Source organism: Carcharhinus amblyrhynchos, chromosome 22, assembly GCF_965287045.1.
Source record: "Carcharhinus amblyrhynchos chromosome 22, sCarAmb.v2.hapA, whole genome shotgun sequence".
Lineage (NCBI taxonomy): Eukaryota > Metazoa > Chordata > Chondrichthyes > Carcharhiniformes > Carcharhinidae > Carcharhinus > Carcharhinus amblyrhynchos.
Genome location: NC_137345.1, coordinates 8,234,334 through 8,251,856, shown reverse-complemented (window position 1 = coordinate 8,251,856; position 17,523 = coordinate 8,234,334). Strand labels below are relative to the sequence as shown.

The 17,523-nt window shown below is 44.1% G+C and overlaps 1 protein-coding gene across 1 annotated transcript in view; it reads right to left on the bottom strand.

The window, feature by feature from the left end:
- pik3c2b (phosphatidylinositol-4-phosphate 3-kinase, catalytic subunit type 2 beta) overlaps window positions 1–17,523 on the bottom strand; it is a 167,577-nt gene that overhangs the window by 117,098 nt on the left and 32,956 nt on the right. The window contains exons 4-5 of the mRNA XM_080209785.1: window positions 13,511–13,665; window positions 8,563–8,683 (exon numbers count right to left, since the gene is read on the bottom strand). Of these exons, the coding sequence (XP_080065911.1) occupies window positions 8,563–8,683; window positions 13,511–13,665 (276 nt within the window). The remainder of the gene's footprint in view (window positions 1–8,562; window positions 8,684–13,510; window positions 13,666–17,523) is intronic.

The following is a 17,523-nucleotide window of genomic DNA, read 5'->3' as shown; positions in this document are numbered from 1 at the left end:
TGACACTCATAAATAAAAAGAAACATTCTGCCTGGTATCCTTTCTTTATCCGTACAGGGGGAGATGCTTGTTAGTGATAACAATGATGGTTAATTTGAATCATTTATATGAATAATTTCTGGTCTTTTCTGTATGTTTATGAGGAATAATGATTATTTTGGACTGTAGTAGACTTTGGGGATTTGTGGTGTTTTGTAGAAAATATAAAATGAAAACTTTCAATAAAAATATTTTTAAAAATTCTCATCCTTGTTTTCAAATGCCTCCCTGGCCTCCTCCCTCTTAAACTCAGGAATTTTATCCCTCAACTCCCATCAAGTGGTGGAGAGGTTATTTTGCGCTGGGAAAAGAGACCAATAACTAATCTTGATATCGTGAGCTTTAAAAAAATATTTATTGAAGGGTGGCCCGACGTTCTGAGCACTGCCACCCCCGCCACAGAACTGCCTGAAACACAGGATGTCGCACCCTCCATCCCCGTGTGATTTACAGGCAAGTTCACACTTATCTCTCAGTGCCACGTATCCTGTCACGAGGAGGAAGCTTATTCTCACCGCTGGACTTGACCGCACACACTGGTCAAAGTGCCAGCATTTCAGGTCACACGTGCGAGCTCCACCCCTTTTGTACATTCAATACACAGCCTCAGCTGCACATTTCGCACAGTAACTCTCCGGTCTGCGAGTGAAACAACACTGATTGTATCAAACAGGTGGAGATAACAATGTATATTTTGAGAGAACACAGTACCGGAGAAACAGCACTGGGGCGACGTGGTGGTTCGCACTGCTGCCTCACAGGGACCTGGGTTCAATTCCCGGCTTGGGTCACTGTCTGTACAGAGACTGCACGCCCCCCCTCATGGCTGTGTGGGTTTCCTCCAGGTGCTCTGATTTCCACCCACAGTCCAAAAGATGTGTGGTTAGGTGCGTCGGCTGTGCTAAATTCCCCCTCGGCGTGCCCGAGTGAGGCGACTAGGGCAGTTTCACAGTAACTTCACTGCAGTGTTAATGTAAGCCTACTTGTGACATTAATAAATAAACTTAAACTTAAAAACTTGAGCACTTCAATGAGGCATCAGCCTCGATCATGGTTGTGTTGGAAAACACTTCTTCACACAAAGGTGTGGAGAACACTCTCTTACGTAAATCAGTATGATATTAGCTCAATTGACAATTTTAACTCTGAGGTTGATAATTCTTTTCCCAGCCAAATATATAAAACAATGCGGAGCTAAGGCAGGTGGATGGGAGCCAGGTCAGCCAGGATTATCATAGAATCCTACAGTGCAGAAGGAGGCCATTCGGCCCACTGAGTCTGCACCGACCATAATCCCACCCAGGCCCTAGCCCCGTAGCCCCACATATTTATCCTAGCTAGTCCCCCTGATGCTAAGTGGCAATTTAGCATGACCAATCAACCTAACCCACACATCTTTGGGAGGAAACCGGAACACCCGGAGGAAACCCACACAGACACGGGGGAAACATGCAGACTCCGCACAGACAGTGACCCAAGGCTGGAACTGAACCCAGGTCAACGGCGCTGAGAGGCAGCAGTGCTAACTACTGTGCCGCCCCAGGAGATCAATGAGAACTGACCTCACCGAAATTTTCAAATTCAAGTTATATGAGATGTGGGCTAATTGCCCTTGAACTGAGTGCCTTGCTCAGCCACCTCAAAGGGCATTTCAGAATCAACCATATTGCCTCGGGCTTTGAGTCACATGCTACATCAGATGGGTTTTAAAACAGTTAACAATAATTTCATGGTCATCGTTAATTCCAGACTTTTATTTATTGAATTCCCATTTGACCATCTGCCGTGTTGGGATTTGAACCTGAGTGATATCCTGGGTCTCTGGATTACTAGTCCAGTGACAATACCCACTGTGCCACCACCAACACTTCCCAGAAATGGTGAAACGTAAAAAGCACAAGGTTCTGAATTGAATCATAGAAATTTATAGCATAGAAACAAGCCAATTAGACCATCTGTGCCTGTGCCAGCTCCTAAACAGCAGTTGTGCTGAGTCCCACAACCTCACTTTTTGTCCATAGCCCTTTAATAGTTCATCAGCAAATACCTGCCCAACTCCCTTTCAAACGTGTTTATGGAATCAGCTTCCACCAGTTCCTGCTGTCTCAAGAGTGGGGGATTCGAATCCAGAGCCGCAACCCATATGCGTATTTAGAAATGCTTGACCTTGCAGTTTCCAAGATTTGAATCACGTCCTCTAGTGCCTGAAGTGATTCACACCAGGAGCTGGCTGAAGAACTGTAACTAAGGCCAGCCCAGGTATCTTTACTAGCGTCCCAGTGGTGGATCAGCTGAGTGGGCGGAGATCCCTTCCTGACCTCATTAAATCGCTGTATCAGTGACTGCTGTACAAGATCAACCATCACAGCCAAGTCTGTCCTTATCTCACATCCACGTGTGAATTTATCTTGGAGGGAGGGTGAGACAGCAATTAGGAATCATTTGTCCGCCCTTCCCCCTGGAGGGGGAGTCTAGGATGTCGATATTAGGCAGTATTTACAGTGCAGACACAGTTCGTTCAGTCCTCCTTCATCCAACCCCTATTATTTTCTTCTCCTTTGGCTGGCTAGAAGGTTTATCTAGCCTTCCCCATACACAGACATCCACACTATTCAACTCAAACAATAGATGGAGACGATTGAATTTTCTAAGACTAGAAAAATCAGCAGAGAGGGGCGGCATGGTAGCACAGTGGTTAGCACTGCTGCTTCACAGCTCCAGGGACCTGGGTTCGATTCCCAGCTTGGGTCACTGTCTGTGTGGAGTCTGCACATTCTCCTCGTGTCTGAGTGGGTTTGCTCAGGTTTCCTCCCGCAGGACAAAGATGTGCAGGTTAGGTTGATTGGCCATGCTAAAAAAAAACGCCCTTAGTGTCCAGAGATGCGAAGGTTAGAGGGATTAATGGGTAAATATAGGGACATGGGGGTGGAGCCTGGAGTGGGATTGTGGTCGGTGCAGACTCAATGGGCCAAAAGGCCTCTCTCTGTACTGTAAGGCTTCTATGATTAGTGAATATCCTGTCCTGGGTCGGTCAGACCAGGTTTCTGCACTAATAGGGATATGGAAGAAAAGTTCAAAGACCATTTTTCATTGAATAAATATATCCTCATTTCAGGAAGCTGATTGCGTGGATGGTTAGTGTTTGCAGAAAACCAAATGCCCCCATGCAAAATAGGTTTAAATGATACCTTTTTCTACCCACCAACCGTCAGGACTATATTGCTGCAGAAGCGATGACCTAATGGTATTACCACGAGGCTATTAATCCAGAAACTCAGACTAAAGTTTTGGGGACCTGGGTTCGAATCCTGCCATGGCAGATGGTCGAATTTGTATTCAATAAAAAATATCTGGAATCTACTGATGACCATGAAGCCATTGTTGATTGTCAGAAGAATCCATCTGGGGTTCACTAATTCCTTCTTTAGGGAAGGAAATCTGCCGTCCTTACCTGGTCTGGCCTACATGTAACTGCAGAGGCACAGCAATGTGGCTGACTCTCAACTGCCCCTCTGAACAAGGTGAACTAACGATGGGCAATAAGTGCTGGCGTGCCAGAGATGCCAATGTCCCACGAAGGAATAAAAAAAATTAACACGTTAAGATTCTTCCATGCTTAGGAATCAAATCAAAAATAAACCAGCTCCGCTAAACTAGTTAAATGACGATCTCCTTCTCTTCAGGGGAAAAAGAACACTTGGGGGAGCACATGCATGCACACATACACATGTATATACACACACACACACACACACACACACACACACACACACACACACACACACACACACACACACATATACACACACACTCAGAGGTGCAAAAGCACAGGCCAGTTGCCTGAAATTAAAACTAAAATTAGCAGCTGTACAGGTATTTGAGAGGTTCATAGAAACCCTACAGTGCCAAAGAAGGCCATTTGGCCCATTAAATCTGCACCAACAACAATCCCACACAGGCCCTATCCCTGCTTAGATACCCTGCTAATCCCTCTAACCTATCACATCCTGGGACACTAAGAGTTAATTTAGCATGTCCAAACAACCTAACCCGCACACCTTTGGACAGTGGGAGGAAACTGGAACACCTGGACGAAACCCACGTAGACACAGGGACAACGTGCAAACTCCACACAGACAGTGTTCCAAGTCGGGAATCGAACCCAGGTGCCTGGAGCTGTGAGGCAGCAGTGCTAACCACTGTGTCACCGTGCCGCCCATGATGTTATACCCTTGCATAAACTGGGGAAAGTTAAAAGCTACAAATAGAATCTAACATTTAAATATTTCATACTTTAAAAACAATCAAAAAGAGAAGTTGGTGCCCAAGCTTTATTAACAGAATAAAGTTTGCACAAAATACACTCAGACCGAAAGTAACATGAAGTGTGGAAGTCTGCAGATGTCTGCATATTAGATGCTGCATGTGCTTCATTTTGGAAGAAGAATCTAGTTTTTCCACTGAGCAGTCTAGACATTTTAAAATAAAGGCCGCTATCTAATTACCTAAGCGCTATCTAAAAGAAAGGTCAATTTGAAAGGTTGCGTTACATTTAAAATAATTCTCCTTCCAATATCGTCACAGCATTCACAACTTATTTCTGTGACGAATGATGCCAAGCAGTAATTGTTGAGTTTAGACAGATTGTCGCTCATCAGCAGGCCACAGCTCAGAGCGTTTAGCTACAGGTTCCTGTGCTGTGCCTCAAGGTGTCGTATTTAGCTAAAGGTGCTGCAATAATGCAAGTTGTTGTTGTACTCAATCCGTCCCGTCCGACTGGGGATTGGCATAAGTCTACTGCAGATGTGGTAGATAACTCAGAGTGTCAACTGACCTGCCATTACATCAATGTGGTCAGGCTGCTGGCATTCTGAAACTTCCACCAAGCTCTTAAAAGATGCTGATCGGTGGAAGAAATGAGGGAAAAGTTTCACAACAAGGTGTTTAATGTTCTTATAACCAAAGGGATTAGTCTCCAATGATCCATCGTCAGTCACACTCGCTTCAAATTGTGAATTGCAAACTCAAGAGTGGAAGATAGAACATAGAACATTACAGCGCAGTACAGGCCCTTCGGCCCTCGATGTTGCACCGACCAGTGGAACCAATCTAATGACCCTCTAACCTAAACTATTCCAATGTTATCCATATGCCTATCCACTGACCATTTGAACGCCCTTAAAGTTGGCGAGTCCACAACTGCTGCAGGCAGGGCATTCCACGACCTTATCACCCTGAGTAAAGAACCTACCTCTGACATCAGTCCTATAATTACCACCCCTTAATTTAAAGCTATGTCCCCTTGTGTTAGCCATCACCATCCAAGGTAAAAGGCTCTCACTGTCCACCCTATCCAATCCTTTGATCATCTTGTATGCCTCAATCAGGTCACCTCGTAACCTTCTTCTCTCCAATGAAAATAACCTCAAGTCCCTCAGCCTTTCCTCATAAGACCTTCCCACCATGCCAGGCAACATCCTGGTGAACCTCCTCTGCACCCTTTCCAATGCCTCCACATCCTTCTTATAATGCAGCGAACAGAACTGTGCACAATACTCCAAGTGCGGCCGCACCAGAGTTTTGTACAGTTGTAACATGATCCCACGGCTCCGAAATTCAATCCCTCTACCAATAAAAGCTAACACACTGTACGCCTTCTTAACAACCTTATCAACCTGGGTGCCAACTTTCAGGGAGCTATGCACATGTACCCCAAGATCCCTCTGCTCGTCCACACTACTAAGAGTCCTTCCATTAGCCCTATATTCTGAAATACCACCGTTATTGATGGGATAGCTCTAAGTACAAGGCTTTCTTCTCTTTTAACTTGCCTGGGCAGGTGCAGCCAAGAAGTTTGGTACCATCCGAGACAAACCTGTTCTCTTGGTAGGTGTCTGGACTCATTCCCTCTATCGCAAGCACATTCTGCTTGCAGAAACTTGCCAAGATTACTTCAATAGTGCACTCTGATCACATGACTTCTACTTCCAACAGGGGAACGCCAATGGCTACAAACATCTCTCTACGTCATGCAGCACCCAGAGCCAGACATATACTACCGTTCCTTCACTCCTACTGAAGCACCATCATCGTAAGATCCATAATCCATCACGCAAACCAGCCTCCCATCCATTGACACTATCTACACTTCCCGCTGCCTCGGCAAAGCAGCCAACATACTTAAGGTCCCCACGCACTCCGAACATTCTCTTTTCCACCTTCTTCTGTCGGGAAAAAGATACAAAAGTCCGAGGTCACGTATCAACTGACACAAGAACAACTTCTTCCCTGCTGCTGTCATTCTCTAGAATGGACTTACCTTGCATTATGTTGATCTTTCTCTACACCCTAGCTATGACTGTAACACTGCATTCTGCATTCTCTCCTTTCCTTCTCTATGAATGGTAATGCTTTGTTTGCATAGTGTGCAAGAAACAATACTATATGTTAACACACGTGACAGTAATAAATCAAATCATAGAACAGAATCGGTTCAGAGAGAAGGTCCAACTGGCACTGACAGATCTAACAGAGTGGCAAAGACAGGGTTACACTGAATGACATCAAAAGGTAGCTAAGCAAAAAGCTAAGGTTCTGTTCCTGACCACAGCACAGGAAAACCTCTAGTTCACCCAGTAGCGTGTGGTGAGTGACAGACCTCAGGAAAGGGCAGCTGTAGGGGCACATGAATGTGTTGTGGGCAGGGCGGTAAACTGAGCCAAGTGTTGTCTCCTGATCACAATCTAGTCGTTCCCCACCACTGTAGAGTGACACATTCTTGGAACATAAACAAAATGGTACAATATTGAGAGAGGGTGCAGGAAGCAGATACCCTTTGGCTGCCGTGTTCACAAACCGTCAGTGGTTACAGTCGACAAAGCACGCAACATCCACAGCTCTGTAAGCAGAGGAATAGAGTAAAAACGCAAGGAAGTTACTCTAAGCCTTTATAAAGCACTGTTTTGATCTCCTCTACTGAATTGTATTCAATTCTGGGCAACACACTCTAGAAAGGATGTCAAGATCTTGCAGTGGAGGGAATCGAACAGGTTTACTGGAATGATATCACAGAGACTTCAGTAATGTGGAGAGACTGGGGAAGCTGGGATTGTTTCCCTTAGAGAGAAGGGAATTAAGATTTGGTAAAGGTGTTCAAAATTATGAAGGATTTTGATAGGGTAAATAAAGAGAAACTTTCCACGGACAGGATGATCCTTAACCCGAGGAAACAGATTGAAGATAATTGGTAAAAAGGACTAGAGGGGAAACAAGCAGAGTTTTTTAAACACAGTGAGTGGTTGCGATCTGGAATGTACTGCCTGAAAGGGCAGTGGAAGTAGATACAATTCTCTGGCAGATGGAATTCTCCGCTCTCTCATGCCCCACTGCAACTACCAGTGAGAATGGAAAAGCTCAGCTGAATCTCCAGCTGCAGGCGAGGTCGGAGAATTCCGGCCAAATGTTAAATTTGAAAGGGAATTTGGGTGTATGCTTGAAAAGAAGAAAAGGCTGGGGAAAGAGTAGGAGAGTGAGCCTAATCGGATAGCTCATTCAAACACGTGGCACACAGGCATGACAGATTGAACAGTCCTGGTCAGTGCTGCATGAATCCATGACACCTGAGTGTCCACCAATTTAGAGATGGCTGGGTCACATAAAGTTGTGAAGTTACCTCCGCTCATTCCACAAAGATAGAGACTGAATCTGCTCACAAATGAGGAATAGTGACTTTGACAAAGTGTTGGGGAACGGCTGTAGTTACTCTGGGAAGAGACGATCTTTTCAGCAAAGGCAGATGAGAACTTCGAATGAAAAATCAATGTAAGAATCATAGAATCCATACGTAGAATCCTTAGAGTGCAGAAAGAGGCCATTCAGCCCATCAAGTCTGTACCGACTCTCTGACTGAGTATCTTATCCAGGCCCTTTCCCCGTGATCCATATATTTACTGTAGTTAATCCCCCTAATCTACACATCTTTTTCCCAGAAGGAAAAAAAAAGTATCATAGAATCCCTACAGTGCAGTAAAGGGCCATTCGGCCCATCAATTCGCACCAACTTGCTCTGACAGGGTACCTTACTCAGGTCCTCTCCCCCCATTCTATCCCCACAAACCCACGCATTTACCATAGTTGATCCATCTAACTGACATCTTTGGGCACTAAAGAGCAATTTAGCATGGCCAATCCACCTATCCTGCATATCTGTGGGAGGAAACCGGAGCACCCGGAGGGAATCCATGCGGACACGGGAATTGAACTCAGCACCCTGGCGTTGTGAGACAGCAGTGCTAACCACAGTGCCGCCCTTTAGGAGAGTGTGACATTGATAAAGAAGTTTAAAAAAATGCTTAAGATAAACCAGCCACTTTAACCGTTCTCCAATCAACACCTTTCGTGCTTCTGTACGTTCTCTTTTCTACCATAACAGCACGCCCACAGCTTTTTCATGCTTGCGTTAAGTTCTCCATGCCCACATACAAACCACTTGCTCATGCATTAAAACTTCAGCAAACAACTTACTTCTGTAGAAATTCTTCCAATCCACATATCTTCAGGACAAAGTTGTCAACATTTATGCCACGAAGGTCGTCATAAATGTAACACAGAGTCTGATAGATGATCAGATCCACCGTGGAGCCCCCTGGAAAACACGGCCACATCACAATCCGGCAAACAACAACTTGCATTTACGCAGCGCCTTTATCTTAATAAAAGACCCCTCATGCAGATTTTCAAACAGACATTGACTGCGAGCCAGAAGGATAAGAGAGAGCAGGTGACGAAAAGTCTGCTGAAAAGGGTGGATTTTAATGAGCATCTTAAAAAGGAGTGTAAGTGGAGCAGGAAGTGGAACTCTGAGGAAATTTAGGGGGTGAACTCCAGAGCCTCGGGGTCTTGGGCAGCTGAGGCCAGTGATGGAACCATTAAAGAAACTAGGATTGAGGACTGCAGAGTTTTCAAAGAAAGGGTGTAAGGGCTTAGAGAGATTACAAAATCTCAGCACGGTGGCACAGTGGTTAGCACTGCTGTTTCGCAGCGCCAGAGACCTGGGTTTCAATTATCAAGATTCCCAGCTCGGGTCACTGTCTGTGTGGAATTTGCATGTTCACCCAATGTCTGCGTGGATTTCATCCGGGTGCTCTGGTTTCCTCCCACATCCTGAAAGACGCGCTGGTTAGGGTGTATTGACCCAAACAGGCGCCGGACTCTGGCGACTAGGGGAATTTCACAGTAACTTCATTGCAGTGTTAATGTAAGCCTTACTTGTGACTAATAAATAAACTTTACAAAATAAATGAACTTTACAAAGAAGGGGATGTTCACAGTAACTTCATTGCAGTGTTAATAATGTAAGCCAACTTGCTATTTAATTAGGTCTATTCTAAAGCTGGAGTGTTTTTCAGAAGCTTTCTCTGTTTGCACTACTCAGAAACTGAATTATGTAAACTTTAAACTTAAACTTTGAAACTTTAAACTAGGAGGGAGCGAAGACATTGAGAGATATGAAAACAACAATCAGAATGTTCAAAATCCAGGTTTTGGGAGATGTGCTGAATCCAATATAGGTTGATTAGAGAGGTGAAAGGTGAATTGGGCTGGTTGCAAATTAGAATTTTGGAAAAGTTTATGCAGGGTACAAGATAGAAACCTAACCAGAAGAGTTTATAGGTGACAAAGGTTTGAGGGTCACAGCAGCAACAGATGATCGGAGGGGTGATGCTGCAGAGACGAAGCTAAGAAACCTTTGAAGAAGGCCAGCTTCATATGGGCTGTAGCAGGAAACAGGTGGCGAACAAGCTGGAACTTGGGTGACTTGCCTGTGTGGAGTTTGCACATTCTCCAGCTATGAGGAGAGGCTGAATAAACTAGGCTTGTACTCGTTAGAGTTTAGAAGAATGAGGGGAGATCTCATTGAGACGTATAAGATGATGAATGGGATGGATAGGATAGAGGTGGAAAGACTCTTCCCGCTCAAAAAAGACAGTAGGACTAGGGGGCACAGCCTCAAGATAAAGGGGGGGCGGTTCAGAACGGAGTTGAGGAGGAACTTCTTCACTCAAAGGGTGGTGAATCTCTGGAATTCTCTGCCCGTTGAAGTGGTGGAGGCTGCCTCGCTAAATATTTTTAAGAAGCGGGTTGATGGGTTTTTGATAAGAGAGGGGATTAAGGGTTATGGGGAGAGGGCGGGAAAGTGGAACTGAGCCACGACAGATCAGCCATGATCTTGTTGAATGGCGGGGCAGGCTCGAGGGGCCAGATGGCCTACTCCTGCTCCTATTTCTTATGTTCTTATGTTCTTATGTTCTTATGTTCTTATGTTCTTATGTTCTTATGTTCTTATGTTCTTATGTTCTGCGTGGGTTTCCTCTGGGTGCTCCGGTTTCCCCCCACACTCCAAAGGTGTGCGGATTAGGTGGATTGGCCACGCTAAATTTCCCCCTAGTGTCAGGAGGATTAGTAGACTTGTGGGGACAGGGCCTAGGTGGGATTGTTGTTGATGCAGACTTGGTGGGCCAAATGACCTCCTTATGTACTGTAGGGGTTCTATGATCAGCCATTCTATATCGCATGCCATTTCTCAGGGCGACGCTCCCAAGCTGCACAAACGGCCGGCATTAAGATAGCAGGTTTGTTTTCATTTCAAATGCTATAAACAAAAATTGTACCTAAGCTATTCCAGCATCAGATATTATCCTGCATTCTGTTATTAGCAACTGGTTTATAAAAAGTGCATAGTTTGTCCTACGTGACATGAGCAGAAACCGGGATGATTAAATACATAAACAGCAGCATACCTGATCCGCATTAACTGCCAGCCGAACAGCACACACTTTGCATTTGTTAACACACACACACACACACACACACACACACACACACACACACACACACACACACACACACACACACACACACACAATTAGAATGCAGAGGCAGGGAAAACCAGCAACTGTGTCGCACAGTGAATATTGGCCAGGTTGCATCAATACTGATGAATCAATTTAGATTAGGTGCATAATGAAATTTCCAATATGCACAAAATTATTCCTTGAAGACAATCTCCCTTTTTATAGGCCAATTCTCCTTCTAACGTCGTTAAGCTGACTAAATATGTGGTCAAATGATAGGTCTATTCAAAAATTCCAGTTTTGTGTCTATTTCCAGATGTTAATTTAGTTCCATCGCATTTAACAGATTCAGTAACTGCTTCTTTGCCAGCTCCCTGAGAAAGTCATTACCTCTTGATACTTGAAACAAATTAAAATGTTAATTCCTGGTGAGAGACTGATCCAAAAGGAACATTCATTGTAAAAAAAAAAATCCCTTCTCCAGTGTTTTCCATGCATTATGCTGGAAAGTTTAGATTGATGTCTCAGGAGGGTGTTTGAGTGGCAAGTTCTGGGATCAAGCCATATTCTATACTGATCTGATACCCACACACAGATACCTTTGAGTAGCAATCAAGATAAGAAATCTTAGCAGATTTTGCCACCCAAGCCCAGATGAGCAGAGACAAGTTTTGCTCACCCAACATTGAAGAGTAACAATTTGTCGATGGAAAGTGTCAGTAAGATGTTTCTTTCTTGACTTCATGGACTATAGAGACAATGTTAAGAACTTAGAACTTAAGAACTTGCTTAAGATGAGAGGGGAGAGATATTGAAGGGTCAAGAGGGACAGCTTCTTTCACTCGAGGGTGGTGGGTGTCTGGAACAAGCTGCCAGAGGCAGCGAGTACAATTTTGTCTTTTAAAAAGCATTTAGACATTTAGATAAGACGGGTCTCAAGGGACATGGGCCAAAAGTGGGCAGTTGGGACTAGCTTAGTGGTAAAAACTGGGCAGCAAGGGCAAGTTGGGCCGAAGAGCCTATTTCCATGCTATAAACCTTTATGATTCTCTCTACCAGCAGATCAGCTAAAGCCCTGAATAGTGATATCGTCACTGGACTAGTAATCCCAGGTTACTGCTCTGGGAACCCCAGTTCAAAACCCGTAATGGCAGATGGTGAAATTTTAATTCAGTAAAAATATGGAATTAATGAAACCATTGTCGATTGTTAATAAAAAAATCTGGTTCACTTACACAAGGAAATCTGACTATGGTCTGGCCTACATATGAACTAGCTTGACTCTTAAATGCCCCCTAAAATGCTTTCAATTCACCAATAATTAGGGAAGGACAATAATTGCTGGCCTAGTCAGTGACATCCACATCCCATGAACAAATAGAAAAAAAAAACAACACACAACAAAAATTAAACCGGGGACTTTTCAATCGTATGGTTCAGTCACTCGATGGATTTATTTACTGCGCGGCTGAAATCAACATCTTTAAGAGGATTGGGCCATTTAGCAAGATAGCGCCTGTGGCTAGATTATGGGGTAGCGTTTTAAAAGATGTAATAAATGAGAAATAATTGGTAGCTAATCTGTGCCAGCAATGGTTTGGGATCTTTGCCAATCTAAGCAGATGAATGCTATAATGCTGTTCCTGTCTTGGTTTTGGAGCTCTCCACATCAAATTCATCTGGGGAATGATTCCACTGCACGGCGGGGAAATGTCAAGTAAAGATTAGATGCTCACAATAGTGGAGAAAAAAATCATAGGGTCATAGAATCTCTACAGTGCAGAAAGAGCCCATTTAACCCATCGAATTTGCACCGAGGCCCTATTCCTGGAACACATATTTACCCTGCTAATACCCTGACACTAGGGTTCATTTAGCATGGCCACTCAACCTAACCTGCACATCTTTGGACTGTGGGAGGAAACTGGAGCATCTGGAGGAAACCCACATAGACACGGGGAGAACGTGCAAACTCAACACAGACAGTGATCCGAGGCCGGAATTGACCCGGGTCTCTGGCGCTGTGAGGCAACAGTGCTAACCGTTGTGCCACCGTGCCGCCCTTAGTTATTTGGAGTTATTATTGGCCAATGCTCATTTGTAGATTGCTCATCTCAGGAGAAATAACCTGAGCAAAAATCAGTGAGTGATATATAGAGAAATCAGATAAAAAAACCTAAGGGTGATCAAAAAGTCTTGAAGCAAAAGTAAGTAAATAAATAACATTTGTCATCGAGGGAAAGCAGAGAGATGCCGCATGAAAGTCATGCTCATGACTTAAATTTAAAAGAGAAAACAGTGAAGGAAATAGTTGATGCAATGGATTAATCGGAATCTGCAGAAAATGCTAGGCTGAAACACTTCATGGAGTCTCCCGTCAATAAGCTAGTGACTCAGCAGAAGAAACAGATTTTGCTGATTTATTTTATTGAGCCAGGCAAGAACCATTTCAGCAATAAGATAATTTAATTCAGCTTCTGATTATCTCAGAGAAAGCTTCTGAAAAAAAAACCCCACCTCTACAATAGGCCCAATTAAATAACACTTGCAGGCCTAGCAACATCGATTAGATGTTTTGCAACCGCTGTAATAGCTCTGGTGCCAAGTCCAAAACTCACCATCGCATGTGAATGTGAGTGGTTCTGAAAGACTGCTGGCAGACACAGTGACTTTCAGACTGATACCGTCTCCGTGTTGGTCATTCCGAATCACCACCGGACTCCAGATTAATCCCATGTTTTTTGGGCCGTCACAGGTGTAGCTGCTTCGCAGGCTGCAGCGAGAGAGAGAGAAAACGGTTAGAGATTTCATTTTTCTTCTCCACTGATATTCAACTTAATAAGATTCAATTTAGAGCTGGATTAGTCACCCCACAGTGCACAGACATAAACAACAAATTATTCTGCTATTTACACTATTGTTTAGACTATTGCTTTTTTAATCTAGACATGGGTAATGTGGATCGCGCAGTTATTGAGAAATTCCTTGGTGCAGGTTCCAAGGGTACCCAGATTTATTTTATTCATTTGTGGGACCTGGATGTCACTGGCTGGCCAGCATTTATTGCCCATCCCTAGTTGCCCTTGGTGGTGGTGAATTGCCTTCTTGAATCAATGCAGTCCAAGTGCTGTGAGTTGACCCACAATGTCGTCAGGGAGGGAATTCCAGGACTTTGACCCAGTGATTGCAAAGGAAGAGCAATATATTTCCAAGTCAGGATGGTGAGTGGCTTGGAAGGGAACCTATAGGCGGTGGTGCTCCCCCATGTATCTGCTGCCCTTATCCTTCTAGATGGAAGTGATCGTGGGTTTGGAAGTTCCCCTTTAACACTTCAAACAGAAGTTCGTTCTTCACATGTGGGCGTAGACAACAGGGTGTCACAAGGTTATCAAATCATAGAAAGATGCATCGTAACTGGGCCTAATTATTTCCCTATTACACATCCTTACAGGAACAGTCATGAGACAGCAATTAAGAGATGGAACTCCACCAATATTTCCCATTCATGGCTATAAAGGAAGCAAGAAGTCTCACATCAGGTTAAAGTCCAACAGGTTTATTTGGAATCATGAGCTTTTGGAGCACTGGTCCTTCATCAGGTGAGAGGAGGGAGGTTCACAATATATAGACATATCTTGACAAAGACGCAACGGCAAGTTAATTAGATTGGAATGTGAAGGATGGTTGGAATGCGAGTTTTTACAGGTGGTCAAGTCTTTGCAGATACAAAAAGAGGGTGCATGGAGAGGAGGATAATCACAGGTTAAAGAGGTGCGAATTGTCTCAAACCAGGACAGTCAGTAGGATTTTGACATCCCAGTCCAACACTGGCAAGTCCAACATAAGGAAGCTGAGACTAGTTAACTGAGCACAGTTCTGTAATCAACCTAGAACCAAGAGTGAATGATGATAGTTTCACGTTGTCTTTGCTAACTGAGTCAGAAAAGGAAACTTAAATTCTTGTCAAAAATAAATGGAACCACACACGGACCAGATAAAATGAAAACTCAGCATCTGCTGTTAATTTTATAATTTATAAAAAGCAACATAGATAAATACAATCTATTGTACTGCTGCATTTCCAAATTCAATTCTGAAGGTTACACGAATGAGAGTTGAAGGAACCTTCTGTGCAGCAAAAACAAATTGGATCCAATGGTCCATTTACATGAAATTTTACATAATTGTTCTAAATTTGACTTTGTGAACAGTTACTCTAACTTGCTCTTGATTTGATTGTGTATTTGATTTGATTTATTGTCAAAAGTATTAACATATAGTGAAAAGTATTGTTTCTTGCATGCTATACAGACAAAGCATACCGTTCATAGAGAAGGAAAGGAGAGAGTGGAGAACGTAGTGTTACGGTCACAGCTAGGGTGTAGAGAAAGATCAACTTAATGTAAGGTAGGTCCGTTCAAAAGTCTGCCGGCAGCACGGAAGAAGCTGCTCTTGAGTCGGTTGATACATGAACTCAGACTTTGTATCTTTCTCCCGACGGAAGAAGGTGGAAGAGAGAATGTCCATGATGCGTGAGGTCCTTAAGTACGCTGGCTGCTTTGCCAAGGCAGTGGAAGATGTAGACAGAACCAATGGATGGGAGGCAATGAAGAAGATTTTAAAGAGGGGCAATGGCCTAGTGGTATTATTGCTAAACTATTAATCCAGAAACATAGCTAATTTTTTGGGAACTCAATTTCAAATCCCGTCGTGGCAGACGGCGGAATTTGAATTCAATAAAAAAAAATCTGGAATTAAGAATTTACCATGAAACTATTGCCGATTGTCAGAAAAACCCATCTGGTTCACTAATGTCCTTTAGAGAAGGAAACCTGCCGTCCTTACCTGGTCTGACCTATAGACAAGGCTCCAGAGCCACAGCAATGTGGTTGGTATCAACTGCCCTCTAAGGGGAACTACAGGTGGGCAATAAATGCTGGCCAGACAGTGACGCCCACCCCCCCACAAAAAGTTTATTTATTTGTCACAAGTAAGGTTTACATTAATACTGCAATGAAGTTACTGTGAAATTCCTCTAGTCGCCACACTGTTCGAGCCAATGAACTCTAACCAGCATGTCTTTCAGACTGTGGGAGGAAACTGGAGCACCCGGAGGAATTTCATGCGGAGTTGGGGAGAACGTGCAGACTCCACACAGACAGTGACCCAAGCTGGGGATCGAACCTGGCACTGTGAAGGAACAGTGATAACCACTGTGCTACCGTGCCGCCTCTGTCTCATGAATGAATTTTAAAAAAACTCTCCTGTTACATTTTTAAAGTTAATTTATGGGATGTAGGTGTCATTGGCTTGGTCAGCAGTTTTTGCCCATCCCTAGTTGCCCTTGAGAAGATGGTGGGGAGCTGCCTTCTTGAATGGCTGCAGTCCCTGAGGTGTAGGTACACGCACAGTGCTATTATGAAGTGAATTCCAGGGTTTTGACCCAGCGACAATGAAAGAATGGCAATACATTTCCAAGTCAGGATGCTGAGTGACTTGGAGGGGAACCTCAAGATGGTGGCGTTCTCAAGCATCTGCTGCTCTTGCCCTTCAGGTTTGGAATGTGCTGCCCAAAGAACCTTGGAGTAGACTTGCAGTGCATCCTGTAGATGGTACACACTGAGGCCATTGTCCATTGATGGTAGAGAGATTGAATGTTTATGGAAGGAGTAGCAATCAAGTAGGCTGTTTCACCTCGGATGATGTCAAGCTTCTCGAGTATTGTTGGAGTTGCACTCATCCAGACCAGTGGAGAATATCCCATCACACCCCTAATGTGTACCTTGCAGCTGGTAAAGAGGCTTTGGAGAGTCAGGAGGTGACTTACACACTGCAGGATTCCTCGTCTTTGACCTGTTCTTATAGCTACAATATTTATATGGATAATCCGGTTTCCAGTCAATGGTAATTCCCCAAGGTGATGACACTAGGGGATTCAGTGATGGTAATGCCATTGAATATCAAGGGCCAATGGTCAGATCCTCCCTTCTTGGAGATGGTCATTGCCTGACACTGGTGTGGCATGAGTGTTATAAAATCCAATTTTGATTTCACTTAACCATCAGACTGGTTCTCAATTGCCCTCTCCAAGCCAAGTAGTCTCTGCATCATGGGTTTTGCTCTTCTTTACCTTGGCTTCTCAATAAATCAGAATAGGTCCACACTTAAAGTCAAATTCAATCACCAGCTCCGATCAGTGCCTTCATCTGAATTCCCACTTTGCGGTGTCCTTTACCCAGCTTAATCTGAATTCCTGCATAAGTCAACTTTGTTTTTAAACAAGAGCATGGTTTGAATTATTAAGTAGAATCATAGAATATCTACAAAGCGCAGGAGGTGGCCATTCAGCCCACCCAGTTTGCACCGACTCTCCGGCAGAGCATCTTACCCACTGCCCTATCCCCATAACCCGACATATTTACGCCACTAATCTGCCTAATTACACATCCTGGGACATTAAGGGGCAATTTAGCAAGGCCAATTCACCTACCCTGCACAGAGCATCTGGAGGAAACCCATGCAGACACAGGGAGAATGTGCAAACTCCACTCAGACGACACAGAGACCCAAAGCTGGAATTGAAACCCGGGTCCCTGGAGTTGTGAGGCATCAGTACTAACCACTGTGCCAC